Genomic DNA, 27,616 nt, shown 5'->3' on the forward strand with positions numbered 1-27,616 from the left:
GGATGTAGAAGGTAAACAGACAGCTGTCTGTGGATGTAGAAGGTAAACAGACAGCTGTCAGTGGATGTAGAAGGTAAACAGACAGCTGTCAGTGGATGTAGAAGGTAAACAGACAGCTGTCAGTGGATGTAGAAGGTAAACAAGCAGCTGTTCCCATTTCTGGCATTTTCACCGCTCTACATTCCAGCTCTCTGATGTCATGGCTCTGAAAGCCTCCACGTATCCCTCCGCCACTGAGGCACTATATAATGCATCTAGAAGCTTTAAAACCCCCCCAATAAACCATATATTATGTATGCAGTCATTGAAATGCCAGAGTGTATTCCTGAATGATTTATATATCAACTTCTGAAGCACAGTTATTACAGCTATAGAGCCGCGGATGTAGACGGGATTACTTGTTGCTGTTCCAATCCCAGGAAGCGAAACATGGAGCGTCTGTCCACACACACACACACACACACACACACACACACACCGATGTGCTGTCTCCAGCTTCACCTGAACACTTCTGCTAACCCGCTCACCTTGATGGCGAAGCCCCCCAGGACTTAACCCTAGCTGGACTACAACATTGCTGATGTCTTAACGGTACCGTGAACGTTTTTACCCCCAAATATTCACCGTCTATTTAGTGGGACGCTCGTTAGCTTAGCATGCTAGCCGGGAAGCTAACTCAGCGCTGGTTGTTTTGACCGCTTAAAGTTAGGGAATCACTGAAAGTCACTACGAAAAGTGGCAAGTCAGGCTGGAAGAAAGTCAAATACTAGGAACAGACTCAGTTAGGATCAGTTTGCAGTTTTTATAACGTAGATATGTGGTAATAAAACATGCTTGTTTGAGATGGGAAGCAGCGGGGGTCAGTGTTTGGGGTCAGGCTATTCACTGGAAGGGATCCATCACCACAGTCTGGGGAAATGTTTTGCAATCCAGTTTATAGACATCACCATAGACACAGATTAGATAAGATAAGATAAGATAATAAGACACAATAACTGAAATATAATAGAAAAAATACAGAAAAAAAACTATTTTAACTATTATAACCTAGATAACTAGATAACCTGCAAGTCAATGCAATAAAAAACAGTAGAAAAACAACAATAACTGAAATATTATATTTACAGACAGAAAAAAACTATTTTAACTATTATAACCTAGATAACTATATAACCTAGATAACTATTATAACCTAGATAACTATATAACCTAGATAACTATTATAACCTAGATAACTAATAACCTAGATAATATTATAACCTAGATAACTATATAACCTAGATAACTATTATAACCTAGATAACTATTATAACCTAGATAACTATTATAACCTAGATAACTATTATAACTAGATAACTATTATAACCTAGATAACTATTATAACCTAGATAACTATTATAACTATTATAACCTAGATAACTATTATAACCTAGATAACTATTATAACCTAGATAACTATTATAACCTAGATAACTAGATAACCTAGATAACTATTATAACTATTATAACCTAGATAACTATTATAACCTAGATAACTATTATAACCTAGATAACTAGATAACTATTATAACCTAGATAACTAGATAACTATTATAACCTAGATAACTATTATAACCTAGATAACTAGATAACCTGCAAGTCAATGCAATAAAAAACAACAATAACTGAAATATTATATTTACAGACAGAAAAAACAATTTCAACTATTATTGCACAGACAGATAAGATAAAATAAGATAATCCTTTATAATCCTTTATATACAGCAGCATAGGGTAAAGTGCACAAAAAAAATAAAAAATTATAAAAACAAGTATTATAAATAAGCAATAAAAACAGTAGAAAAACACAATAACTGAAATATAATATTTACAGACAGAAAAAAACTATTTTAACTATTATAACCTAGATAACCTGCTGGTAATGGCTGCAAGTCAATGTATTTGATTTAAAGTTTTTGATTGTTGTGAAAAGCCTCATTTAGGAGGATTAAGGTGACTTTAGTGGTGTTTGTCTGCTCCAGGTGTGAAGATAACACTTAAGTATCACAACATATTCACTGAATGGATGATTATTCGTCCTGTTTTGCATCCCCTACTTTTCCAAGTTTGCATTTTTTCCACCAGCTTTTAAGATAAGATAAGATAAGATAAAATAATCCTTTATTAGTTCCGCAGCGGGGAGATTTACAGGATTACAGCAGCACAGAGGATAGTGCAAACAAGAGACATAGTAAAAAAACAAGATCAAAAATAAGTATTATAAATAAGCAAATGAGCAATAAAAAAAACAGTAAAGAATCCACAGTAACTGACATATTATATATACAGACAGAAACTATTATAACTATTGTATTGCACAGTGTATTTGTATTGCACAGGTTTTTAGTGTCATGTGGTCTACTGGGAGCAGAGCTGATTGTGCAACCTGACACCTTTTTATTGTGAATCGTAGTGTTTTTTGGTGATATATTGAGTTGTTTCTTGTCTCATTCTTTTCCAGATCTGTCTGTTGATGATGAACCTAGTGACCTGTAACGTTCACACAGGATTCAAGGGGACAGCAGGGATAATCATTTCTCTGGACTAAGTGAAGACCTCCCTCTTGAAGAAGTGTGAAACATGCCCTTGCCATTTGGCTTAAAACTCAAAAGGACTCGAAGGTATACTGTTTCAAGCAAGAGCTGTCTTGTCACTCGGATTCAGCTGCTCAATGGAGAGTTTGTTGAGTTTACACTTTCAGTGGAGAGCACCGGACAGGAATGTTTGGAGGCAGTTGCTCAGAGACTTGAGTTAAGAGAGGTATGTATGTATTTTCATGCAATACAAGTGCTGATTGTTCTCTCTTATAGACTTTTTCTCACCACAAGGACAAAGTTATCTTTTGGATACATTCTTACTAGGAGCTGAAAAGCAGGACAACAGAAACCAAAATAACCAGTTGGTCATCGTCAAGTAATATATATATATATATATATATATTTATTTATTATTTATTATTTATTATTTATTATATTATTTATATATATATATATATATATATAAATATATATATATATAATAAATATATATATATATATAGTCACATTTATACAATATGATCTCTCATAATCTCTGTCCTGCTTATGACATGATTTAGGAATGTGTCAATCACATACTGTACATTAGTAAGTACATAAATGTAACCAACTCATCATGCAGATTAGCAAACATATAATGGACGAAAGTGAAGTAGTTCTGAGTCAGGATAGAATGATGTACCGAGCTTCACGTCTGCATTAGGTTGCTGTGGTCACACAGTGAAAACCACCTGTTGGACATGAGCTGAAAGAGACGCTGTCTTTTCCAGTTGCACCTGAAAACAACAGTAAATACTGCTGAATAAACAGGCAATCTGGCCTAGTCTGAACCTGCACTATATGACTGTTATTTTGTGTAATGGAGCAAGGCTTTATTTGTCACGGTGTTGCTGACAGGCCTCCACCCTTATTTGGAGTTCTTGTTGTATGCATAGGGTAAAAACGTAATGTTTGTTTTTTATGTCACAGGGGTTGTTTGTGCAATCATGGGGTTCTCAGTCAGTCTTTGGTAGTAAGGTTATGCAGGTGCTGTCACTGTAATTGATAATGGAATGAGATTATAATTATTTTGGGTGATTAAACAACCAAAGTTTACTGACACCCTTATATTTTGTACATTTTTCAGATCCAGATCATTATTTTTTCACAATATTATAAAATAAAAACACCAGAGTAAGTTAACATAATATTTATTCATAGTTGCTAACCAATACTGCCAAGTGTTAAACAGTCATGTTATTTTGTAGTTGTGGTTGGAGTGTGGCTACAAAATACAACAGGCCACTTTCAGCTAAATTGTCTTTGATAAACAGAAAGCCCGGGGGTTACGTTTTTGTTTTTTTACAAGTGTTCATTGTGAGATGTTCAGACAGTCACAAGACAGAACAGGGAGTGCCAACAGCCTATAAATCTAGAAGAGATGGTCATTGTTGAGGTTCAGGTCTACATATGTTTTGAATGTTATGTAGATTATTAGGGGAAGACTTACAGATTATTCTAAAGTTTGATATGTCATATATGTAAATGTGCATTCCTTCTAGTTTACTACATATTGTAAAACCTAAATTGTTGCGCAAGATGTTCTAGTTGTCTTAGAATTTCATTGATCACAGTGTGCTTCAGGTGTAAAGTTTGTGCTTCCTTTCTTTGCTTGTTAGATAACATACTTCAGCCTGTGGTACTTCAACAAGCAGAACCAGCAGAGATGGATTGATTTGGAGAAGCCGCTGAAAAAGCAGCTGGACAAGTATGGGCTGGAGCCCACCGTTTACTTTGGAGTCGTGTTTTACATACCCAGTGTTGCCCAACTGCAACAGGAGATCACACGGTAATGTTCCATCAGTGACATGATGTGTCTTGTCTAAGCTCCTTATTAGCTTAGTGACTATTGATAATCACAAATAGCGGTCAAAAAGTTATACATCTATGATATGAATGCCAAGCAAAGTTAAGTGCAACAAAGTTTTTTGTTTTTGATTGTTTCTGTAAAAAGGCTTTGGCCAGGTTAGGGTGTCCTGCACGGCAATAGGTGGAAGTAGCAGCTTAGGTGCACAGTTTTACCCCTTGAACCAGATGCCAGTTTATTGTGATGTCTTCTTACCTCTTCCTATCCATTTCCTTTAATACTTAAATTCACGCAGAGTGGTATAAATAGGTCGCTCCCCGGGCGCTTCATTGCAGCCCACTGCTCCTCCGGGATGGGTTAAATGCAGAGAAATAATTTCCCCATTGTGGGACTAATAAAGGCTTAATTATTATTATTATTATTATTATTATTATTATTATTATTATTATTATTATTAAAGCATGAATCATTTAAATATGTCACAAGTTATTTTAATAGTGCTGTGCTTGACAAGGTTTGCTCTGTAATGACCTTTCAACTGTTTCTGCAAACATGATTGAAGTTGTCCTATTTGGTGGTTGGCTGCTTGTCTATTCTCCACTCATAAGTAACCCTCTCTTCCTCCACAGATATCAGTATTACCTACAACTGAAGAAAGATGTTCTGGAGGGCAGGATCTCGTGCTCACTAGAACAGGCTATTCGTTTAGCTAGCCTGGCAGTGCAAGGTAATATGAATGTATAATACTAGCATTGCAACAGAAACTTCAGTTTGATGAGCCTGGAGTTTTTTGGGGCATAAACCTTTCTGCTGTGACAGCTTTAAGTCCCAGGCAAAATAATTAGTGGAGCAATTGCACAGCAATTGTCGATAAATCATGATATATGCTGCTCTAACATTACACCTCCCTCACATCTATTCTGGACAGGAAGTTTGTGCCAGTTTTCGCCTAAACTCTGCGAGGTTGCTAGAGTTAGGGTTCTAGTAAACTCCAGTACTTCTATTAATTCTCAAACAGTTACCCTTTGACCTCCTTCTTGCATTCTATCTCAGAAAAATGGGACTTAAGTGTCTGCAGCTGACTGTAGTTTGTCTCAAACCTTTGTTTATGCACTTATCCAAGGGTTTATAAAAACAATTTCATGATTCTGGTAATATGCAGCTCTTTACAAGCACCATTAAACTTAAACTAGCCTATTAAATTGGTCAGGGGTGTGTTTGTGTGTGAATGTGAACTCCCCTTGGCAGGAGCTTTAGCCCTGGCACGTCCACTAACTTTTGCCGAGCAAGAAGAATCTCAAACACTGCTGGGAAAGTTATATCAGGCACTGCAACACACTGGCCTGGGTGTTAGCATAGCATAGCAGAGCCGCTGAGATCACTTACTGCTGCAGCCATGTTCAAATGACTGACCAGCATGCAATATGCTTTATGAAGATGAGTCCTAAGAAACTTTGTGCAAGTTCCCTTTAGAGTTAGTCACTGCTCGAGTTGTTATGCAAACTTTGCATTTGTGCTGTTGTGTGGCTCCTATTTTCTGTCCCTGGGTAGGATATTTTAGAGTGAAGGGCAGTAGTAGCTTTTGAGCAGTGCTGATGCCTGGGATACTCAGAATAGTTGTGAATGTTGCCAGCAGGCAGACTGAAGCCGGTTGCTGTTTTGGACCTCTATGTTGTCAGACGCTGAAGCAATTGCCTTTCCTTACAAACGGGCCCCTCCTCTCCTAAAATTAGTCCATCTAGTCATCATGCACCACACTGCTTTCCAAAGGCATTACACCATTCTGCAATTCTTACATGTCTGTTTTTGCCTTGTGTTAAATGCAGAAATGGACGTGTAATAGAGTTTATTCAGACAGCGCTGTCATGCAGAGTAAGCCTTGCTGTATTTACTCATTTATCTTTTTTTGTCCACAGCTGACTTTGGAGACTTCAACCGATATGACTCCCAGGACTTCCTTCAGAAGTTTGCGCTGTTCCCTATTGTAAGCATTTTATTTTGTATGGTCATCATGTGAAATAAAAAATGTTGCTGCCCTGTGCTCATTCGTGTTTTAATACCAGAATTGTATCAATCCTGACTCTGTCTTTGCAGGACTGGATCCAGGATGAGCGCGTGCTGGAAGAGGCCACTCAGAAAGTGGCTCTTCATTATCGGAGCTTCAGGTGAGCAGGTGTTCTCAACCTCCGTCTTCAGCATCCGTCTGCCTGTTCTGTGTGTGGATCAACGGAGAAATTGCTTTGCATACTTCACAGAATTCTGAATAACTACACCATGAGTTTTTGCTTTCTTATTAAAGTTCCTATCTTGTTTTTATGTAGGCTCAGATGGTTGTTTCTTCATGTTTATGTTGCCATTGTTGTCTTTTTTAGGGGTTTATCAGCCCCAGAGGCAGAGATGTTGTACATGCAGGAGGTGGAGAAAATGGAAGGCTATGGCCAGGAAGGCTATCAAGCCAAGGTAAGTTTACAAGGTCGAGCCCAAATGTCAAAGGAGTAGGACGTTGGCTTACTAGAATCTGAATTGTAAGCTGCATATTGTCTGTCTGAATTTTTTACCTTAAAGACTTTTCTGAATGTCCTCTCCTTTTAATCTAAACAGGACAGTTCAGGTGCAGATGTTTCCATGGGATCCTGCCTCGATGGCATCTTTGTCAAGCATAAAAATGGCAGGCCGCTTTCATTTAGGTAAGTCTAGAAACAAATTGGAGAATGTTTAACTATAACAGCAGTACCTGAATGTCCTGAAATATGAGCTACATATAATAAAAGCTTTGTTTGGTAAATTGTTACAGAGCAGCAATTGTATTGAATCAGACAATTCTGTCGGTATAGATGGAAGTTTTGTGACACAGCTCATAGTCATTCTGAGGTGAGGTTACATTACATAACATTACAGTCATTTAGCAGACGCTTTTATCCAAAGTGACTTACAGGAAGTGTATTCAACATAGGTATTCAAGAGAACTACTAGTCACCAGAAGTCATAAGTGCATCTCCTTTCTTAAACAAGCATCTTAAAGCATAAGCCAGAGCAAAAGTATAGTGCAGAGGCAAATTACTACGAAAACAATAATTGCAACAGACTAATCCGAATATAATAAGTGCTACAAACTACTACGAATAGGATAAGTGCAGTAAACAAATACAAATTCAATAAGTGCAGCGAACTGATACGAATACAGTAAGTGCAACAACAATACGAGTGCAATAAGTGCTACGAGGAGGTTGTCTCCTGTAATGTGCCTAAATGTGGCCCAAGAGGATATGAGTCAGGTAGACTGTGATATTTACTGATAAAGATTGAGGGAGCATTATTTGTCAATCTAGTGAGTAAGTGTACATTCTTGACCTTGGTTGAACTGTATCAATCTGCATACCATCATAAGTTCTAGATATCTTTTTTGATGACTCCTTTACTTATGTTTTTTATTATTCGTTGTTAAAGCAGTGCCACAGTCTGCTGCAAGGATTTGTGACCGCCATGACATCATGTGTTTTTCCTCTTTCTCTCTGCCCCCGTGCTTTAAATTGGCTGTGTAGGTGGAGTGAAATTAACAACATGACTCACAACAGGTCTTTCTTTGTCCTGGAGCTAGCCAACAGAGAGGAGAGTGTCCAGTTCCAGACCGTAAGTCTCTGCTACCAGTGCACCGCCATTTCTCTACCCATCCGCTTTGGAAATTTCAGTCTCTTATTGGATTTAGCAAAATTAGAGATAGAGCGCTGTCGTCATGGAGCTTTCCGTCAGCTCGTCTGAACAATGCACCTATGTTTGTGTGTGGCTCTTACTGGGGTTGTTTGGCTATGTTACGCACGTGTGGGCCACAAAGTCACATACCATTAGCTTAAAGTCAATGTAGAAGTATGGCAGGGCATGCACAGGATTGGCTTTGCTTCGAGGTAACTAAGTAAACACCACCTCTGCACTAATTGTCTCACCATCTCATTTTTTCTTCTCTTTTTTTTTGTTTAGGAAGACATGGAAACCTCCAAATATGTGTGCAGGATGTGTCTGGCCAGACTCAAGTTTTATAAGATTAACAAGAGTAGCCTGTAAGTGTTTTTTTTTTTTTGTTTTTATACATGTCTAGCCTAGTTCCTGTCTCTTTTGTTCTTTGTCGTCTCGTGCATGTGTCTCCTCTTTGGTGTAGACTCACTTCTATCCTCCTCTCCTACTCTCTCTCTTCAGAGAGGAGTGTGACCCCCTGCCTTCTGAGTGCTCCCAGAAGTCCCTTCTCACTCTATCCTTTCCTCGCTTTCCAATGCTCTCTCGTCCCTCTCTGCCTTCTAATAAGGGGTGAGCAACACTATCAGCCACTGCCTACAGTGTGGTTATCAAGCAGGTGCCAACACCCATCCGTCCCTTATTGCCTAGCCAATCTTGCATAGCAAACATGCTTTGTACTGTGTCTATGAAATGGGCCGTGGATGGTGAAGCATGAGGTGACTTTTAATCCGAGTAAAAGGAACTAATATTTGATTTACTAGTTATTTTTGTGTGCGATTGGACCAGAGAAAGAATAGCCTCTGTTTGGATGAAGCATTTTAAAATCCAATTTATTTATTTTTTAAGAATTTTTTTTTTGAGTAGCTTTCATCTGATATTTCTAGATGTAAATAATCTAAATAAGTTTTCTCTATTTTTATTTATTTAGTTTTTAACACAGAGAGGTTTGTCATGTTTTGTTAAATGCAAGTCTATCAAAATTAAAAATGCATTGCACAACTCTTCATTACACCATGCTTGCTGGAGTTCTTAAGAAAAAATGTTGCAAAGTGTACTGGAGAAGAGTTGAACAACATATTTTAAGTTTGATGGATTTGCTCTGGTATGCACTTTGCTGTGTGTGCGTTTTTAAAGTCAAATGTCAAAAGGCTGAAGTACGTTATTGGGGAAAAAAGCATTGTAAGTAGTTGTGCTTTTTGTTTAGGTCACATTTTTGACTGCTGTTTTGTTCCCCCCAGCCAATCCCCGCCTACAGTTGTTAACCCAGTCAGACGGAGATCCTCTACTAGAATATCTCTGGTAATGGCCTTGCTCACTCAAAACACACTTTTCACATTTTTTGCGTGCTTGTATAATTCCCTGATGATTTTCGGGCTTGCATTGCAACACATGATGTATATTCGAATCATTATCTATGGGAGCGTCACCACCCAGTAATATTCAATTCTTGGACAGTATTCGGATCATATGAGCCGTAACTGAATCCCTCTCTTGTTGCTTTACAGCCAAAGCCTCAGGCCTACATGATGCCCCCTCCACAAATGCACTACAATGGTCATTTCACAGAGCCTTACTCATCATCACAAGGTAACTACTATATACAGATTGGCTTGCAACTAGGAACCTGAAAATGAGTGCATCGGATAACATTTGAAGTTATTACATGGTACACTGTCTTGAGCTACATTTTAATGGTGAATTGTTTTAAATTATAAAAAAAATTCGACTTATGCATGTCTTGTTAATTTGCTCTCCCACAGACAACCTGTACATGAACACCCAGAACGGTTATTACTACCATTCCCAGACCAGCCTGGACTGCCCTCCTCTGGAATACAGCAGCGGAGGGCGTTTACGTAATGGCAGTGTGTACAGCGCCCACAGTACCAGCTCCCTGACCAATCCACAGCACTACCACCAGCCCTCACCCATGTCCTCCAACCCCTCCATTACCAGCGATATCACCAGGCCAGACTACATCCCCTCGCACCGCCACAGCGCTCTCATCCCGCCTTCCTACCGCGCCACGCCGGATTATGAGACAGTGATGCGTCAGAAGACCCGGGGAGCAGGAGGAGGGATGCTTTTGTCCCAAGAGCACCGGCAGAGCCACTCCATGAGGAACCTGAATATCGGAAACTCGTACGCCTACCGCAGGCCAGACCCTCTAGTTTACAGCCAGCCAGAGATCAGAGGGGAGCATGGCGGAGCAGCCCAACACCATCACTATCCTTTCCATCTGGGCTCCAGCTTTCACAGCCCTAATCCATATCCCTACCCCACAGAGAGGAGGCCCGTAGTGGGGGCCGTTAGTGTCCCGGAGCTCACAAATGTCCAGTTACAACAGGCACAGGAGTATCCGGCCCCTAACATCATGAGAACACAAGTGTACCGACCACCTCCACCCTACCCATACGCCTACCCTCGGCCTGCTAACAGCACACCGGACCTGTCGCGTCACCTGTATGTCAGCAGTAGCAACCCAGACCTGATCATCACGAGGCGCGTGCATCACTCAGTCCAGACCTTCCAAGAGGACAGCCTGCCCGTTGCCCACTCTTTACAAGAAGTGTCGGAGCCTCTTTTCAGCGGACCCCCACAGAGACACCCATACCATGCTCAGAAGCGGAACTCCATCGAGATTGCTGGATTGGCGCACAGTCTCGAGGGGATGAGGGTCAAAGAGCGCACCATGTCTTCTTCAGCGGCTGAAACTGCCACGCCCCCTCCGGCCCTGCGTGGCGGTCGCTCCATGGGCTCTCAGCTCAACGTGTTTCTGGAACGTACAAAGACGGAGGACAGGAGTGACATCAAGGAGGACGTGCAGTACGGACACAAAAAATCCCTTTCAGACGCCACCATGCTGGTTCACAGCAGCTGTGAGGAAGAGGAGTTTGAGGAAGACATGGAACGTCACACTCCACTTTCTCAGGATTCAATAGTTCCTGACCAGCCGTCCCAACAGCACCAAAGCTTGACATCTCTCTCTTCTCTGACGTCTCAGCAGCAGACTCCCAAAGAGCCGCCTCCCGCATATCCCATAGGCTCCTCTCTTGACCCCTCCATAACCAGCTCCTTGACTTACAAGGTTCACCCCCTGATCCAGGAGAGTGAGCCTCTGTTCTTGATGTCAGATTTACGGCAGCCCAGGATCATGCCCTCAGTCTCTGAGGGAGACCTGAGTGGCCAGGCCAAAAAGAAGACTAAAAAAGACTTAAAAAAGAGGCCTGTGTCTGATGTGCCTCCTGGGAAGAAAACAGTTGAAGGTTTGCCCCCTCCGGTGAGTCCTGCTCCCAATAACATTACATTATTAGCATAGTGCAGTAGTAAATAAACATTTTGAACTTATTTCGCCATGCTGCCTCTGAATGATATCATATCATAACTGTCCTCATTTCTTTAAATGTGCATGAAAGCCAGATTTATGATTAGGCAGCTAGTTAATGTTTTCAGCAATTTGAGCAGCTTTACTCTAATGTATTGCTAACATATCACAACATTCAATTGCACTCCAGCTTTATAATGCTCTTTTAGTTGCACTGTAATACCTCAGAGGACCCTTTTCCAACAAGAAAAACAGTGAGGCAGCCCCCTCACCTTGATATCTCTCAGTACATAATGCATGTGTATAGGTCCTGTTTGGGCATGTGAGTACTTAAGAATGTGTGTTCATTAGTTGAAGAATCCCTTGCAGGATTAATAAAGTATACATTATCATTATTTTTCTATAAAAGTGGGTTGTAGGCACTTGTTTCTTTTCTCAACAACAAGGCCTGTCTGGATCACATGAGTATGCGTGAGGCTAGCAATTGAGGTGGTTTCAGTGGCCGGCTTTGAATGACGCAGACAAGCTCACTTTGACACATATTGAAAGAATGTAGTTGGAAAACCGGCCAGATGACATTCACTCAGTAAACACCCAGCAAGGCTGCCCAGGCCCCTCCCCTCAGGTAGACTTACTTACTCACTGCGAGGCACACACACGCACAGACTTCCTCACTTTTTCTCCGTCTCCACTCTGTTGTTACACCAGGGTATGAAGAAAGGAGCCAGGTCAGAGGTGAAGAAGATGGGCCCTCTGAAGGTGGCACATCTCAATGGCCTGTCAGTTTCCAGGCAGCCAATGCACGAAACGGTGAAGGATGAGCCTGAAAGAGCCTCTAATGACGAGAGGGTAGGACACTTAAAAGTCTATGATTTATTTTTTTTGACAGACAGATTCGTAAAGCAAAAACAAATGTAAACGTTTAGTTTAGGCTATGGAAACTTTTGAGTTATGTTAGATTTGTTACATGTTGCTTGTGTATTGGTAATGACTACAATGAGCTGCTGTTTGCATCCTGGGACATGAGTCTTGGTTATTTAGGACACATGAAGGAGAAAGTCTTAGTCAATGATCTGGTTTCAGATGTTAACGTACAGCTGAACTGGTCAGCCTTGTTAATCTTGATGTAAGTTGCTTTGGCAATGACAGTTAAATTCCAGACACAAAAAAAAAAAAAAATTAAGTCTTAACTAGTTATGATGTCACTGTTAATGACATGTCATTCGTTAGCATACTGTAGATTCGCAAATGTCTCATGCACACAAACATTTTCAAAGACTTGGGTTAGTACAGTACACACAAAGTTGTTCAGTTACTGTTCACTTTTAAACATGTATGTTTGCATGCTTATTTATTGTATAAATCAATGTCCTTATTGCCTATTCATCATACACAAAATTCCATTACTGCAGATAGAATTTTGTGAAAACAATAATAATGCATCTCACTTTGATGTATTGACTGTTTCAAAAATAACTAAGCAAGAGTGGTGCTATGTTTTCTGCTTCTAGAGATTTGTACAAAAATATGAATATTTTTACAAGGAGCAGATTAATTAATCAAGCAGACCAAACAGTTTTTTATCCAAAAATGTGGCGTACACCATTCAACACTTTAAACTATGTCCCACATTAATAGAAAGTAATCGTTTCTGTATTTATAATCCTTATACGTACTTGTTTGTGTGTGTTTGTTAGTGTAAAATCCTGGAGCAGCATATGGAGAGGGGGGAGCTGTTAAAAGAGTACGAGAGTATCCCAAAGCGTCGTCCAGCAGGGGAGTGCACCATCGCCACGCTGCCAGAGAGCGGAGATAAAAACCGTTTCCAGGACGTGCTGCCTTATGACGACACCCGAGTGGAGCTGGTTCCCACTAAAGAGAACAACACAGGATACATCAATGCATCACATGTTAGAGTAAGTTGTGCAGAAATGTATCATAATCACTTTTACATGGTTTTGCTTCATTAAAAAAAGACAACAAAGCACCTACACACCCAGAGGAAATATTTTGATGACAATGACTCATGATGACTTTGTCATTTGCTGAAAATGCAGTTTTTCCTTTCTTTGGTTATTTCTGTGAATTTAAGGTTGCGCAATAATGACAAACTCCTATTTGCACCACAAAGCGATAACTATGTTACAGCTTACCAAATACACTAATGGAAAATTCTTTAATACTCCTTTTGGAGAAAGCATGCTACTCATACAGGGGGGTTTAATAACAGCTGCTTAGTCACATTCACTCCTTCATTATCAAGTCTGTCACAAAATAAGTACTCTACTGCTACTGTTTCTGCTTTTCAATCTCCGCTTTAAGAAGCATTACTGAAAAGCAAAAAAATAATTCTCCTTGAAATCTCCTTGCCTCTCATTAGATAACAGTAGGTGGACAGGAGTGGAGCTACATCGCCACACAGGGTCCCATGTCCAACACTTGTCAAGACTTCTGGCAGATGGTGTGGGAACAGGGTGTCTCCATCATCGCCATGGTTACTGCCGAAGAGGTGCGTTGGTTTCATATTTACAGCTCCACATATTTCATTCCTCATCATTACCTGGACTTACTTTTTTTTCGTCTGCTTCCTTCAGGAGAGCGGCCGAGAAAAGAGCTTCCGGTATTGGCCCCGACTCGGCTCACGACACAACACGGTGACATACGGTCGCTTCAAGATCACAACGCGGTTCCGCACAGAGTCCGGTTGCTACGCCACCACAGGGCTAAAGATCAAACACCTCCTGACGGGCCAAGAGAGAACTGTCTGGCACCTGCAGTACATAGACTGGCCTGACCACGGGTGTCCTGAGGACTTAAAAGGCTTCCTGAGTGAGTGGGATCTGTGACTTTATCCTTTTAAGGTCATGCTTTTATGATCAGATATCAATGTGGAAGACTGGAAATGGAACTTGTGTTTTGCATTGACAGCAACATTAGTTCCACATGGTGCTATGATACTAGATCAGTTTTGAGGGAAACTAAAATAAAAAGGGAAGATGATCTCCTAGACATTTTGAAAAGAACATTTAAATGTTCCAAAGCTCATTGTCAAACCTGCTGTATTCATTTATTGTGCCTGTTCTTGTCTTTTTCCAGCCTACCTAGAGGAGATCCAGTCTGTGAGGAGACACACGAACAGCATCAGTGACCCAAAGAACACCAACCTACCTGTGCTGGTCCACTGCAGTGCTGGAGTTGGGCGGACTGGTGTGGTCATCCTGTCTGAGATCATGATAGCCTGTCTGGAGCACAATGAGGTAACTGCCTCACTTAAAATAAATCCTGTATACTGCGGCTTTTTTTCCCCCCAAGTTATGACCTCATCCACTGTATATTTTGGTTGCTTTGCCATCTGTGGGTATTAAGATGAAACACTGCTGCCTCTCTCGTACTAAAAGCATGTCTCGTTTCAGACGCTGGATGTCCCAAAATACCTGTTAAACCTGCGTCGTCAGAGGATGATAATGGTCCAGACCTTGTCTCAGTACACCTTCATCTACAAGGTCATCATCCAGTTCCTCCGCAACTCCAGGCTAATATGAGCACAAGTGTCTGTTTCCGGCCCGACTTTGTCCCCGAGCATACACCGTCGTCACAGGTGATGGGTCAGAGTTATCTCCAGATTTACACCAATGCACTGTGATGATGCAGCTGTACGAGTCCGTTCACTGCAGCGGTCAGTATTTGTTGGACCCCGTTTGATCAAGTATTAAATCAGGCAAGGATGAAGGAATGATGTGTGGAACTACAAGAAAGAAGCAATACCACATGAAGGAGCATAAAGACTTATGACCTGCCTCTAAACAGTATTATATATATTATTTTGACATACATTATTGCTTAATAAAGCCCAGCACTTTTACAGTACTTTGCTGTACATGATGAACCAATGTTATGCTGCATTTAAAAAAAAGTTATTATAGGTGTGTATCAAAACAGTTTCATTTGACAAAGGTCGCTTTTTTTTTAAGAAAAATGTTTTTGATTGCTGTTTGGTAACTATTGGTTCTGATGATGAAGGATGTTTCTGTAGTAATGAAGAGAGTGGATAAAGAGTTCAGATGGATTCTAAGTTCATCATGTGACCTGTGAGGGCAGGGGTTTGTCCCTGCAATTAACTTTTATAAGAATATACATTTACATTAAACAACAGAATGTTTATTTATACTGTTTACCCCATGATTTGGCTGTTTTTCTATGAGCAATTTTTATGTTCAAAAAGCCCTAGAACCCACCAAACATTATCTACATCAAAGCACATGCTTAAAACAAATACAGTCTATGTGCAGAAAGAAGGTGGGAGGTAATCGATTGGTCTTTGTTAAACACTGGATTGACGCAAAGTAGAAAAACGTTGCACAGGTTCCAAAAATATATAGTTGATGAAGGAAAAAAAAAAAGAATGACGGCAAGTTTTTGAGTAAAACTGGAATTTTTATACTCATGTTTTTCATCCCTTTTTTTTATCATGAAACCAGAGTGCTGTATTTGAACAATCTATATATTTAAGATATTTTGTCAAGACAAAGTGCCTATATATCTACCTTGTAAAGTTGAAAGGACTGTATGTATAATATGAAGGAAATTTAGACACTCATTCAGTGTCATTTAATTCTTGTTTGATTGCAGTGATGTGTGTTAATTTATGCCAATTGATACATTTGATAAACATCCAATACAAGAAGTACAAGTATTGCAAACAAAAATGATCATTCTTGAATCAGGTTTGGGCTCTGAAGTTGTGCGAGTTGGGCCTTTTGTATCATTAAGTTCATAAAAACTAGGAAGTAAGGCAGTTTGACACTATTGAGATGTAATGAACAGTGCTGTGCAGCGTGTTGGCTTTGGTGCACGGTGAAAAGGGACAGATCAGTACTAGTTTGTGTTCTCCAGTGAGAAGTGTCCACGTGCAGACACCTCCTGCTGTTACAAACCGCTGCAGCTATAGGGAATATTTTACAGCCCGATTGTGGAGTTCACCTGTACAGAAACAAGACTTAAAGGCACGGCAAAGTTTACATGAGGTCATATATATATTTTTAACAATGTTAATTTGGAATATGTTGCCTATATTATCAAATCAAGGCGGCAGCTTAATTTATAATGGCCAAAGTGAAGTGATTGTTAATCCCTCGTTGTCTTACCCCGATGTTTGTGTTGTCGGTGTCACACGTGTGGGCAGTGATCTGACTTAACAGGAGAACAATACACCTCCACTGATCTATTAAGATCCGCCCCGTATGGATCTGCTTCAGGTTTAGTGTTTTAACATACTGATTGAGTCTTAGTGTGGAGACTTAAAAGAGTGCTTTTTTTTTGGCAAGGTGTACCTGTTTTGTACAGGTATGTTGTTCATAATGTACACAATGTAAAATGTTTCTTTTATGAATATTTGATAATGTACAAACTATGTATAAACTTGTATCTATTGAACAAAAAATGATATGCCATTGGGGAAGAAAGCGTGTAGAACATCTTTTCAGCCAATAAATATTTGGAAATATATAATTTTGTCCGTGTTTACTTAAAGATCACCTACTGTGTTTCTCTGTTTACATCAATCTATCATGCCACCTTGTGGTGGGAATAAGCCAGTGGCTCTGTGTCTCGTTGCACTATTTCAGTATCTATTACATCAACATAAGAAGTTCTTTATATCATTGGAAGAGAGCTTTATTACATTAATTCAGAGGTGATAATACCACAGCTGGTGTAGAATCTTCAATGAAATGGTGAAATCTAATATGTTTCAGTCTGAAATGTAAAGTAAAACACAGATTTGAAAAGAACTAGTCTATAATCCTTAAAAAGCTTCTTAGTGTCCTCAGCTTGTCCTATAGCAGAGGTTTCAGTCTTCAGGGTTTCACATCGACACGTCTTTAGTCAGGGAAAGATATCATCTTCAACATTTCTCACTGCATCTAACACTTCCATTACAAAATGTTAAAAGGCTAAATGTTTATGGTAAACTTATTTTATGCTGAAATGTAATGTTTTTTTTACCCCTGACTTTGTTGAAAATGCAATGAACTGCATCTCAACTCCATACTGCAAACTAATTGTATACAGTAAATCCTCATCTGTATTTTTGCAGTTAGTAGAGTATAAAGGGGAACATCTACACATTACCATTTAGCATTTTCCGCCCAAAATTTGAACGACAATTTTAGTTTTCCAGTTGTGAGCAGCTCCTCCATTTCCATGCTCAATGCGTTGTGGGAGAATAGGGTCTTTCAACAACAAACTCAAGGGTTTCCAGGATCCAGACTGACAGTGACTTTTACAGTGTGAACACAATTCATACTCAAGCCGTCTTTACAATCAGTATGTAGTATGGATTAAAGACACAGTATTATGGTCCAATGCAGTTGGATCATTTGTTCTTGTACAAAAATCACTTGTATTGACATTTATTCTTTTCACTTAAAAACACTGATGAGAATATTAAAAAAACAAAACACTGACAAAAAATAGGAGCATTATAAATAATGCCATCAGATTAAATAGAAAACAAACACAAAACGCAGATCAATCAGTATAAATTGTTACTGGTACCTCCCTCTCTTTCCTCCATGTCCTCCTTGGTTCCATCCTCCTCCTCCCCAACCGCCACCTCCTTTTCCACTACCCCCTCCTCCCCATCCACCACCACCTCCTCCTCGTCCTCCTCTTCCACCACCTCCTCCTCTCCAGCCACCACCTCTTCCTCCATCTTGTCTTTTTTGCCAGGGTGGCATTTCAGGAAGTGGGGCTTCTATCTCTGAGGGACGTCCTCCTCTGTCTGGGACTCTCCCCATCAGGATCTGTGGAGAAGAGAGAAGACGAAAGAGGTTGTGTAAGAAGAAAACATCAGACTTAAGCCATTCATTTGAGGAAAGATGGCCAAGTTCTTCTATACCTTATTTACAGCACAAGCCGTGTTCTCCCTGCTGGAGCCGCTGCTCGTCTTCACCACGTTGCAGATGTCTTCTCTGGCAGCCAGCAGCTCAGCAATATCCACTGTGCACTGTGGCCTCAGAGAGTGTCTCCTAGGCTGATAGGCCTTTGCCATGCTGTCCACCTTTACCTGACAAACCACAGGAAAACACAAGATAAATAAGCATCTTCCCCCATAATTGTCATCTGTTTGGACTCCCCTGTGAGAGAAGGAGGGCAAAAAACAATGTTATGTGTGATTATTATATAAACATGCCTTGGCTCGGTCTGACCATCCAAATGACTGAACTGTGACATCGAGCCGTTTGATCAGCATCCTGCGCCGACACTCGTACTCTGAAGACAGAGCTTTGTTTATGTGGTGCAACTTCTCCTGCAGATATAAAAAAACAAAAAAAACAATGAGTTAAATGAAAATGCACTTAATATGACATGGTTTGTTTAGATGTTCATCTACTTACCCATTGTTCACTGCATAGAGATTTTGTTAGCACTGGGTTTCCAAGGGAGCCGTTTGGAAGATCTTTGAGTACTTCTTCAACCTACAAATCACACACATTGCATATAATGCATTACCACAACACAAAGGAAGGAAAAAACAATGGAGCAATCTAAAAAAAAAGACTCAACTCAATGCATGCCTACAAGACAAGTGTATTAACCATTTCATTGACCATTGCTTTTGTGAGGACAGAATCAACAAGGCAGGTCACCATAGTTTTAGTAACATAGCGCAACAGTTCCTGACCCCCAACACAGCATAAACAACTACAAAACACACTTTTTATTTATACCATGAAAGAGTGACAAAGACTCCCACATGGTTATTCTGGTGGCCCTGATATAAATGTACTTAAATAGCATTAAATTGTCCCACCTTGTCTTGGACCTGAGAGAGAACTCCAGCTGCGTCCTGTCCTCTGGGCTCTGGTAGGTTCAGGGTTTCACAGATTGCCAGGAGATCCTGACGCAGCGGACTCTCTTCTTCTTGTTGTTTATGAGAGACTCCTCTGCTCCTCACAATCTGCGCTGCCTGGAGCTCAGAGCTCAGAAACACTTCATAAGAAACACAAAATCATGTTCTTAAGTAACTCACTGACCACACAGGCAGCTTTGGAGAACAATGATTGAAATAAGGAGCATGATTACATACAGACAAACTTCAGATGATCTTTTGTAGTCCGCACAATGCCCTTGAGAATCCCTGAAACAGCTTTTTCATAAGGACAGTGCAGCTCTTTCAGCAGACCACTCATCTCCACCTGGAGGCTGTCCATGTCGTCTGGAGATGGGAAACCAGAGTTAATGTTATTATATTCCTTTATTGATCCCCATGGGGGAAATTCAAGTGTTGCAGCAGCTCAACTACACAGACACAGACAATACACAGACAATAAATACACATACTATACAACTACACAGACAATAAATAAATACTATACAATACTATACAACTACACAGACAATAAATACACATACTATACAACTACACAGACAATAAATACACATACTATACAACTACACAGACAATAAATACACATACTATACAACTACACAGACAATAAATACACATACAAATGTGATGTGAGAGGGGAAAAAAAAAAAGCTTTGCTCATCAGAGTCAGGTTGTGAGTGGATGTGGCTCACCTGGACCGGAAGTAATGCTCTCCTCCAGACCACACAGAGGCTTCAGCCTGGAGGCCAGCCAGCCGCACAGCTCCACATACTCAGGCGAGGACAGGCCTCCGTCTGCGGCTCCGAGCAGCAGCTTCTCCTCCAGCAGAGGACCGGCATAGCTACGGGAGGAGTTAGTGGTCAAATAATCCTCTCTACACTTCCATCATTTAAATACAGGCGATGCTGCAACCAGCTTACTGTAGATGGTGACAGCGAAGCTAAACTATTAGCGTGCTATGCTAACAATAAATGAGCTTACCCGAGCTGCTCCAACGAGTCCAAAATGTCGCCCTCCATGGATGAATCCGTACGTGTTGAATTAGTCTGCTGACAACATTACGGCGGTACAGATAGGACGGTGTTACCATAAACGCGGTTCGCTCCCATTGATTTCTGCGGCGCTCTCATGCTTCCTGAGCGGTCCGCCCACAAACGGAGCCGGAGTGAAACATGCGACTTTGAATATATGGTTCCGCCACAGTACTTAGATATACCACAAAAGAAAACTGCACTTTAAAAGTCAAATTACAGCAATAAAGTGTATATTAAAAGTAAAAGCATTAACAGCAGTCAGTAACTGTAAAGGATAGCGCTTTTCAGTGTTTACACATTACACTGTGCAATAATAGTTAAAAATAGTTAAAATAGTTGTTGTTGGGTTTTTTTCTCTGTCTGTAAATATAATATTTCAGTTATTGTTGTTTTTTCTACTGTTTTTTTTATTGCTTATTTATAATACTTGTTTTATTTTATTTTTCATTTCTTAGCTTGTCTTCTTCTACTATGTCTCTTGTGTGCACTTTACTCTACGCTGTTGTAAGCCTGCAAATTTCTAATAAAGGATTATCTTATCTTATCTTATCTTATCTTAAATATTGACCAAAAAAACCCTCTAAATATTGTTATTTGGACAAAATGTGTATCTTAAAATGTGTGAGAAGAGTGCATTCAATGCTGCTAAAGGATTACACACTTATTTATACGTTGAGAACATTCTCTGAAATTCTTGTGTCTTGAAACAAAGCAGAGTTCCTGAAAAGTTATGTTTAATGCAGTGCAATTTAAATAAACAAACATAGTTGTTAGGGCGTTAAGGCAGTTAAGGCATAAACTCAGAGAAAATGGAAATAGATCAAATGGTGCCTACAGTTATTTAAATTAAGTTGTTGTAAATGCTTGTTTTAGTTTCATTCCTGGTTCCCTGACAATTACAGTTCATTTACACAACATAACACACTGTCTCTGGTTCAAAAATATGAGAATAGGAAGTGTTGTTGTAAAATGAAAATGGACTTTAGTTTAACTATTAATTGTTTTTCTGTTTTAGCTTATGCCAATTTAAATCACATTCTTCTCTAGCATAATCACCAGTATATAATGTATTTTCGCCTCCTTGGGGTCTTTGGAGCATGACTAAAACGTATGATGATTTTCATTAACATTTTTTCCTGTTTAATCATTGCAGAGACTAATAAGCGAGTCACAATTTCCAAGAGGCCATCTTCAAATGTCTTATTCTGAAACAGTCCAAAATTCTATAACATATCCAGTGTACAATTACACAAAACAGAGGATCAGCATAGTATCACATTTGAGAAGCTGGAACCAAAGAATGTTTGGCATTTTTGCTTGACAATTTTGACTTAAACCCACACGATAATTGATTATCAGATTTTTTCTGCTAAAAAAACAAATAGTTTCAGCACCACTTTTGATGTTGTTGGTCAAATTTAGTAGAATTTACTGGAGATTTCATTCTGGATAGTTGTACTACAAGTATTTATAAAGCATGAAGAAGGTAATTTAAGTATAACTGTGATTAAATATAGTCACAGTAAACTTTAACATGTGCACTTGGTTTGTCTTTACATTACAAAACTCCATTTTGTTCTTTTTACATGGATAAAGGAATAAAATAAACACAATGAAGCACACACAGCAAAAGATTAAAACTCACCATTTTATTATGATAATGTTATTTGATATGTCAAATTACAAGTGTATGATGTAACATAAAAACAGTTACAAACATATGTATGCATATTTACATTATATATTTATGAAAAGTAACGAGCTACATCTGTATAAAGAAAATACAACTATGACATGAGTTATTGGGACTATAAATCATATACTTGGTATTCTCGAACCATGAGAAGAAATACCTAGACGTGTAGGAACCAATAGAACCAGAACGAGAGATGTTAAATTATAAAATGGAAACTAGGATGGACGTGAGGCACTTTTTTGAGGTTGTCAGGATGTGAAAGCCGATGGCACTAAGAAACTTCGAGGGAAAAATAATAGATGCACAGGAAAGAAATATGCACACAGAGAGAGTGAAAGAAAGGAAAAAAGAAAGGAAAACAGGCAGTGTTTACAGAATAGTTAAGAGTAGTACCATTTATACTGCAAGTTTCAAAACACAAATGTCTTCCACTATTTAGAACTAATCACATAAATGTTACATCAAGCGCTGTAAGATGAAAAAAAGCTTACATATAGTATCATCAGTGCACCAAAGCATTGGAGAATTGAAACATAACCACTTAACTGCTGTGAAAAGTAACCTTTTAAAACAATACACTGAAGAGAAACAGGTTTATATAGCTTTTTTCTTTTTTAATCTACACAAAGTCAATAATGTACACTTGTATGCATTCCCAAAGATATGCACAATTTCCAAGATTGAAAGAGGATAAAAGACTAGCAGCAAAGTGGTTAAAACTGAAGTCTTATATAATGCAGGTCAAAAAATATATATATTAAAGCAGACAGACACATGTTGCATATATAATACAGTACATGACAGGAAGTTGCACTGTGCTGGTTAATGCAGAATGAGAAGTGTTATTTCAGCATTCTCTACACTTTGTATAAAAGCACGTCCTACATTTTGCTTCTCAGCCAGCAAGTTTTAATCAGGTTCATCAAACCTTGGTTCAGCTTGCAAAAAATGCAGGGTAATCCAATTACAATGGGAGAATATGACAACCAACCAAACATTTGGTTACACACCAACCCCGCACGCACACAGCCAGCACACTGGAAACGAACACACACACTCACACGCACACTCACTCACTCACTCACTCACTCACTCACTCACTCACTCACTCACTCACTCACTCACTCACTCACTCACTCACACACTCACTCCTCACACACACAGTACTCACACGCTCGTGGGCACACAAGAAACACATATATAGTAACACTCGTACACCCACACGCATGCACAAGTGTCCACTTCATCACGCAGAGCAATCAAACATTTAAAAACTCACTGTCATGGTTATATGCTGTTGGAGAATTAGGGTTTAACAGTCGTTCATAGCTGATTTTCTCTGTCAAGACAATAAAATTAGTGATTGTATCTAGCAGCTTTATATGTATTTATGTATATATGTATATATACACGTGTGTGTGTGTGTATATATATATATATATACAGACACACACACACATATATATATATACGTATATATATATATACGTATACATACACACATATATATATATATACGTATACATGTATACATATATACACACACACATATGTATATGTATACATATATTTATACATACATACATGTATATGTATATATATCAAACTTTTGAAACAAGTGGACTGCCACTACTGTACCGTGTTAGCACTATCCTTCTTTCTACCGTACAAAACTAGAGAGAAACTCTTATTAGAAGCTCAATAGTCGTTTCCATCACAAACGCCCTCTACTTTTCAATGTGAAATAATACTAAAAGGTGACCTATGTACATAATGCTGTCAATTGAAGCTACAGTATATGCTGACAGCAACGATAAATACATCTCTATCTTTAAAATTTCAAAGACAAAAAAAAGATGGGATTATTATCAGAACTTAAATATAGTGTTAAGTATTTACAGGTTGTTTGGAGTTTGGTACCAGGGGGTTGGTCGTCTACCTATGTAGCGTTAAAGTGTCCTGTCCCGTCACTGACTCAGTCTGCAGAGAGGTCAATGTGTTTCCCACTTTAGAAAGTTTGCATAGAAAGTAAAGGGAGCGTTGGTGCGGGTGGAATTAGGAAAATAAACATTTTTAGGTGCCACTACATTATTTTTAACTATGAGTGACACGGGGTGAGAGGAGATGCATATCTGTTAAGGTGAATCCCAATTAGCACTAATTTCAAACACGCCAATGCCTTTAGTTAGGGATCATTTCATCAGTTATTGCAGCTAGACGTCCAAACTGAACTGTTGTTACTGTTGGGAGTTAGTTGTTGTTCAGACTAGTTTGAGTCAACAATGGTTTTGTGAGAAAAACTTTAATTTTAAAATGTTCTATTCGTATAGAAGGGGAAATGGGATTCAAACATAACTAGTGTCCCTGTTACCCAAAAGAGCTTAAGAGTAGTTTAACATTATGGAATTATGCTTATTTGCTCTCCTGCTGAGAGTTAATTGAGAAGAAGATTGATATCAATCTCATATCTAGCTTATAAATACGAAACTATGGCCAGCAGCTGCTTAGCTTTACATAAAGACTGGAAATTGGGGGGGAAAAAACTAGCCTAGCTCTTTCCAAAGGTGATAAAATCAACCTAGCACCACTGCAAAAGCTCACTTATAAACACATTATATCCAATTTGTTTCATCTGTAAAAAACACAGTGTAATTCTGAGGTTATAAGTGGGACTATTTCTTGGCCATGCACAGTAACTCCCCAGCGTTTTTGCATGGCGACCTTATGGTGACAACAAAACTCCAGGAACTAAACCACTTTGCCCATCCGAGAAATAGTCCCACACATGACCCCTGTGAAACCACAAATACTCATTTTAAATCGTTTTTTTTGTTCGAATTAAATATATCAAATGTAAAATGTTGATTGGTGAACTTTACAGGTGCTGATAGGTAATGTAGTTACATTTGGACAGAGCCAGGCTAGCCCCCGTTCAAGTGTTTATGCTAAGCTAAGCGGCTGCTAGCTTCAGCTTTACAACAGACATTTACGGCGGTTTAAACGATCTTCCAATCTAACCTTCAAAGAGAAAGCAAATAAGTGAAAATCCTAGTGAGATTTTGGATGCTTCGGGAAAACAGGACGCTGGGGACGTTACATGACACCGAATCAGCAGTGCATATGAAGACCTATGCACACACACAGACACACATTCACATACATAACATCTGTATGTTTTTTTCAATAGCTAAGATGCTCAGCAATCCTGGAACGTTGTCATTCATTCAGGGCCTGATAAATGGAGACTTAAGGAAAGGGGTGGACTTTTGAGGGACAAGAAATACTACATTTTAACAGGATATGAGGGGGAAATGAAACAAAACATAAAGAAAAAAACGGATTCATGGGACAAACATGGAAGTTTGGAGAGGGTGCTGCAACCAAAGCTTGGAGAGCAGTGCTTTCAGGAGGGGTTTTCCTAAACCAAATCAAATGTTACATTAGTCTAAGTTATGTACAGACTCATTTTTAAAATCTGAAGGATTCTCAGTAAAAGAATGACCTAATTTAAGTGCCTCATCATTTAACCAAGGAGCACTGAAACCCCTTTACTCACCGAAACAAAACTTGCTGGTTGAGCAACATTTCAGCTTTTGTTCCAAAAAATAATTATAAAATGAGCAGGAAAATAACAAATAAGAAACAAAAACACCAATCTCACTACAGCAGTAAATACCTGGACTAAAACTGAAATCCACTGGAGTAAATGAAATTGTCATGTATCGGTTTCATTTCAAATGGTTCAAGAGGGTTCTAATGCTATTTTCATGACGTGGAAAAAAATATTTTGCGGAACTCTGCATGGTAAACTCATTACCATTTTTTCCCTTCTAATCATGGAATCGATCCCTTTATTTTGGAATGCAATCAAATGGTGTAAAATCACCTCAGAAAAAGCAAGGTAATCATTTTAACATCTTAATTAATGTCAACAGATATACCAAGCTGTACCTCCAAAAACAAGCTGTTACCTTTTGAATTTTCTTCAACATTCGATGGAAAGGAAAAAAAGGAATTGGCCATTCATCCACCACAGAAACATGTCTCAAATGTTAAAATTACACTATATATTGTGGTTAATGTACCACAAGAATTTTAAGAGGGCTACCTTTACTCAGGGCTGGGGGGGATACCATTTCTAGTGCACTTTTCTCTGTCTAGTAATTACATTGTCAGCAAATGCTTAAGCCATGAAGGAAAGGCCACTGTTACCCAACTGTAAATTCACAAAAAAGCAAGAACATATCCCTTTTAGCATACTCAAACAGCACGTATTTTTTCTGAACGCAGAATAGTTTTGTTTTGTTTTTTTTGTCATTAAGTTGTCGCTCTCTGTACAAAAGACAAATTTCCTTCATAAAGTTACACATTTTCTTGCAGTAGAGTTCTGACATTTGTGGCCTGGCTTTGTCAATGCATGAGTTTGAATGTGAGAGAGAGGTGTGTGTGTGTGTGTGTGTGTGGGTGTGTGTGTGTACAGGTGTGTTTAGTAACATCTCCAAGTCTATTAATCTTGACGCTGCCTCCTCTTCAGCTCCTCAGATTAAGCTCCTGAACGTAGCTTGATGCTCAGAGCTCCCACAAAGCATATGGTTTGTCCTCCACCGCTGCTTGTCGGCGACAAACACAAACTGAAATCTCCAAAAGCCCTCAGAGCTGGGGATCAACAACATATCACCCCGTCTGAGAGGGGAATGAAAAAAGGATGCCGGCTTTTAATTTTCCGCTTTTATCCACTTCCTGTGTTAGCTAGCTTTGAGGGTGTCCCAGAGTCCGTCGTCAGGTCACCCCGCGGCCTTGTGCTTGCCCCCGCAGCAGCGGCAGGCCTCGCCACAGTGGTGGCAGGCGCGCAGGGGCAGGTAGCAGCACATGCAGGGCGCGATGAAGGAGAGCGCCACCAGGGCCAGCCAGCGCAGGCAGAACTGCTCGTCGGACGTGTCACACGAGCAGGGGTCTGAGAAGTCGCCCTCGGAGTCGGACATGCAGTGGTACAGCATGCTCTCGGCGCACAGCATGCAGCTGACTTTGTAGATGCACTGCTTGATCGGGTCGGGGGCGTCTTGGCACTGCCCCCGCCAGTTGTCTTCGTGGTTGAACATCTCCCGACAGTAGATGCAGCGCGAGCGCTCGCCGTCCTCCCGCCGCCGCCGGCCCTTCTTGGACTTGAGCAGGGGCGAGGGCTGAGTCTTGATGGCTGTGTCCTTGCCCAGACCCAGCCCCATACCGGTCCCAATGCCCATACCGGGGCCGGAGTGGGAGTCCCCACAGGGGCCATCGGGGAAGAGGTACTCGCACTTCTTACTGTCCAGTTTGTGGAAGGTGGAGGGGAAGTCCAAGTCCTCGCGGTCGTTGTCATGTTTCCACATGACAGGGTGGCGGTAGTCCTCGTAACCGCGGATGAGCACGTCCTTGCGTGGGTTGATGCGAACAATCTCCTCTTCGTCCATGTGAAAACTGACATGACGGGTCGATTTAAAGGAGACCTTAAAGAAATTCAGAATTAGTTGGACTATCGAAAA

At 39.9% G+C, this 27,616-nt stretch overlaps 3 protein-coding genes across 4 annotated transcripts in view; 1 reads left to right on the top strand and 2 right to left on the bottom strand.

Moving 5' to 3' along the window:
• The first annotated feature begins 371 nt into the window (after window positions 1-371).
• ptpn21 (protein tyrosine phosphatase non-receptor type 21) lies at window positions 372-16,956 on the top strand. Of its 2 annotated transcripts, XM_054614136.1 has the most exons (20): window positions 372-591; window positions 2,501-2,799; window positions 4,235-4,404; window positions 5,052-5,149; window positions 6,339-6,406; window positions 6,517-6,587; window positions 6,795-6,882; window positions 7,024-7,109; window positions 7,965-8,052; window positions 8,398-8,477; window positions 8,614-8,721; window positions 9,390-9,450; window positions 9,657-9,738; window positions 9,912-11,431; window positions 12,185-12,325; window positions 13,174-13,392; window positions 13,857-13,985; window positions 14,071-14,305; window positions 14,573-14,733; window positions 14,890-16,956. In XM_054614136.1, the coding sequence occupies exons 2-20, from the start codon at window positions 2,620-2,622 to the stop codon at window positions 15,016-15,018; spliced, it is 3,714 nt and encodes a 1,237-aa protein (XP_054470111.1). In that variant the 5' UTR covers window positions 372-591; window positions 2,501-2,619; the 3' UTR covers window positions 15,019-16,956. The 2 variants fall into 2 exon arrangements, with proteins under 2 accessions (XP_054470111.1, XP_054470112.1); XM_054614137.1 differs by lacking the exon at window positions 8,614-8,721 and having other exon boundaries at window positions 373-591.
• A 174-nt stretch (window positions 16,957-17,130) lies between these two features.
• On the bottom strand, window positions 17,131-20,499 carry fam98b (family with sequence similarity 98 member B). The gene is made up of 8 exons (XM_054614315.1): window positions 20,349-20,499; window positions 20,060-20,208; window positions 19,566-19,694; window positions 19,290-19,468; window positions 18,874-18,954; window positions 18,669-18,785; window positions 18,375-18,542; window positions 17,131-18,279 (listed from the first exon to the last, which is right to left on the bottom strand). Exons 1-8 carry the CDS (start codon window positions 20,384-20,386, stop codon window positions 18,022-18,024), a joined length of 1,119 nt encoding a protein of 372 aa, XP_054470290.1. The 5' UTR covers window positions 20,387-20,499; the 3' UTR covers window positions 17,131-18,021.
• Window positions 20,500-23,518: 3,019 nt separating this feature from the next.
• spred1 (sprouty related EVH1 domain containing 1) overlaps window positions 23,519-27,616 on the bottom strand; it is a 31,864-nt gene continuing 27,766 nt past the window's right edge. Inside the window, exon 6 of the mRNA XM_054614350.1 lies at window positions 23,519-27,580. Coding sequence (XP_054470325.1) covers window positions 26,882-27,580 — 699 coding nt within the window. The 3' untranslated portion in view covers window positions 23,519-26,881. The remainder of the gene's footprint in view (window positions 27,581-27,616) is intronic.

Source organism: Anoplopoma fimbria, chromosome 15 (assembly GCF_027596085.1).
Source record: "Anoplopoma fimbria isolate UVic2021 breed Golden Eagle Sablefish chromosome 15, Afim_UVic_2022, whole genome shotgun sequence".
Lineage (NCBI taxonomy): Eukaryota > Metazoa > Chordata > Actinopteri > Perciformes > Anoplopomatidae > Anoplopoma > Anoplopoma fimbria.

Coding starts and splice junctions, on each gene's coding strand:
- fam98b (XM_054614315.1), bottom strand. CDS start 20,386: ATGGAGGGCGACATTTTGGACTCGTTGGAGCAGCTCGG. Junction 18,955..19,289: donor TCTCTCAGGTCCAAGACAAG/GTGGGACAATTT, acceptor TGTGATTTGTAG/GTTGAAGAAGTACTCAAAGA. Junction 18,786..18,873: donor CTCTATGCAGTGAACAATGG/GTAAGTAGATGA, acceptor TTATATCTGCAG/GAGAAGTTGCACCACATAAA.
- ptpn21 (XM_054614136.1), top strand. CDS start 2,620: ATGCCCTTGCCATTTGGCTTAAAACTCAAAAGGACTCGAAGGTATACT. Junction 6,588..6,794: donor CTTCATTATCGGAGCTTCAG/GTGAGCAGGTGT, acceptor TGTCTTTTTTAG/GGGTTTATCAGCCCCAGAGG. Junction 11,432..12,184: donor TTGAAGGTTTGCCCCCTCCG/GTGAGTCCTGCT, acceptor TTGTTACACCAG/GGTATGAAGAAAGGAGCCAG.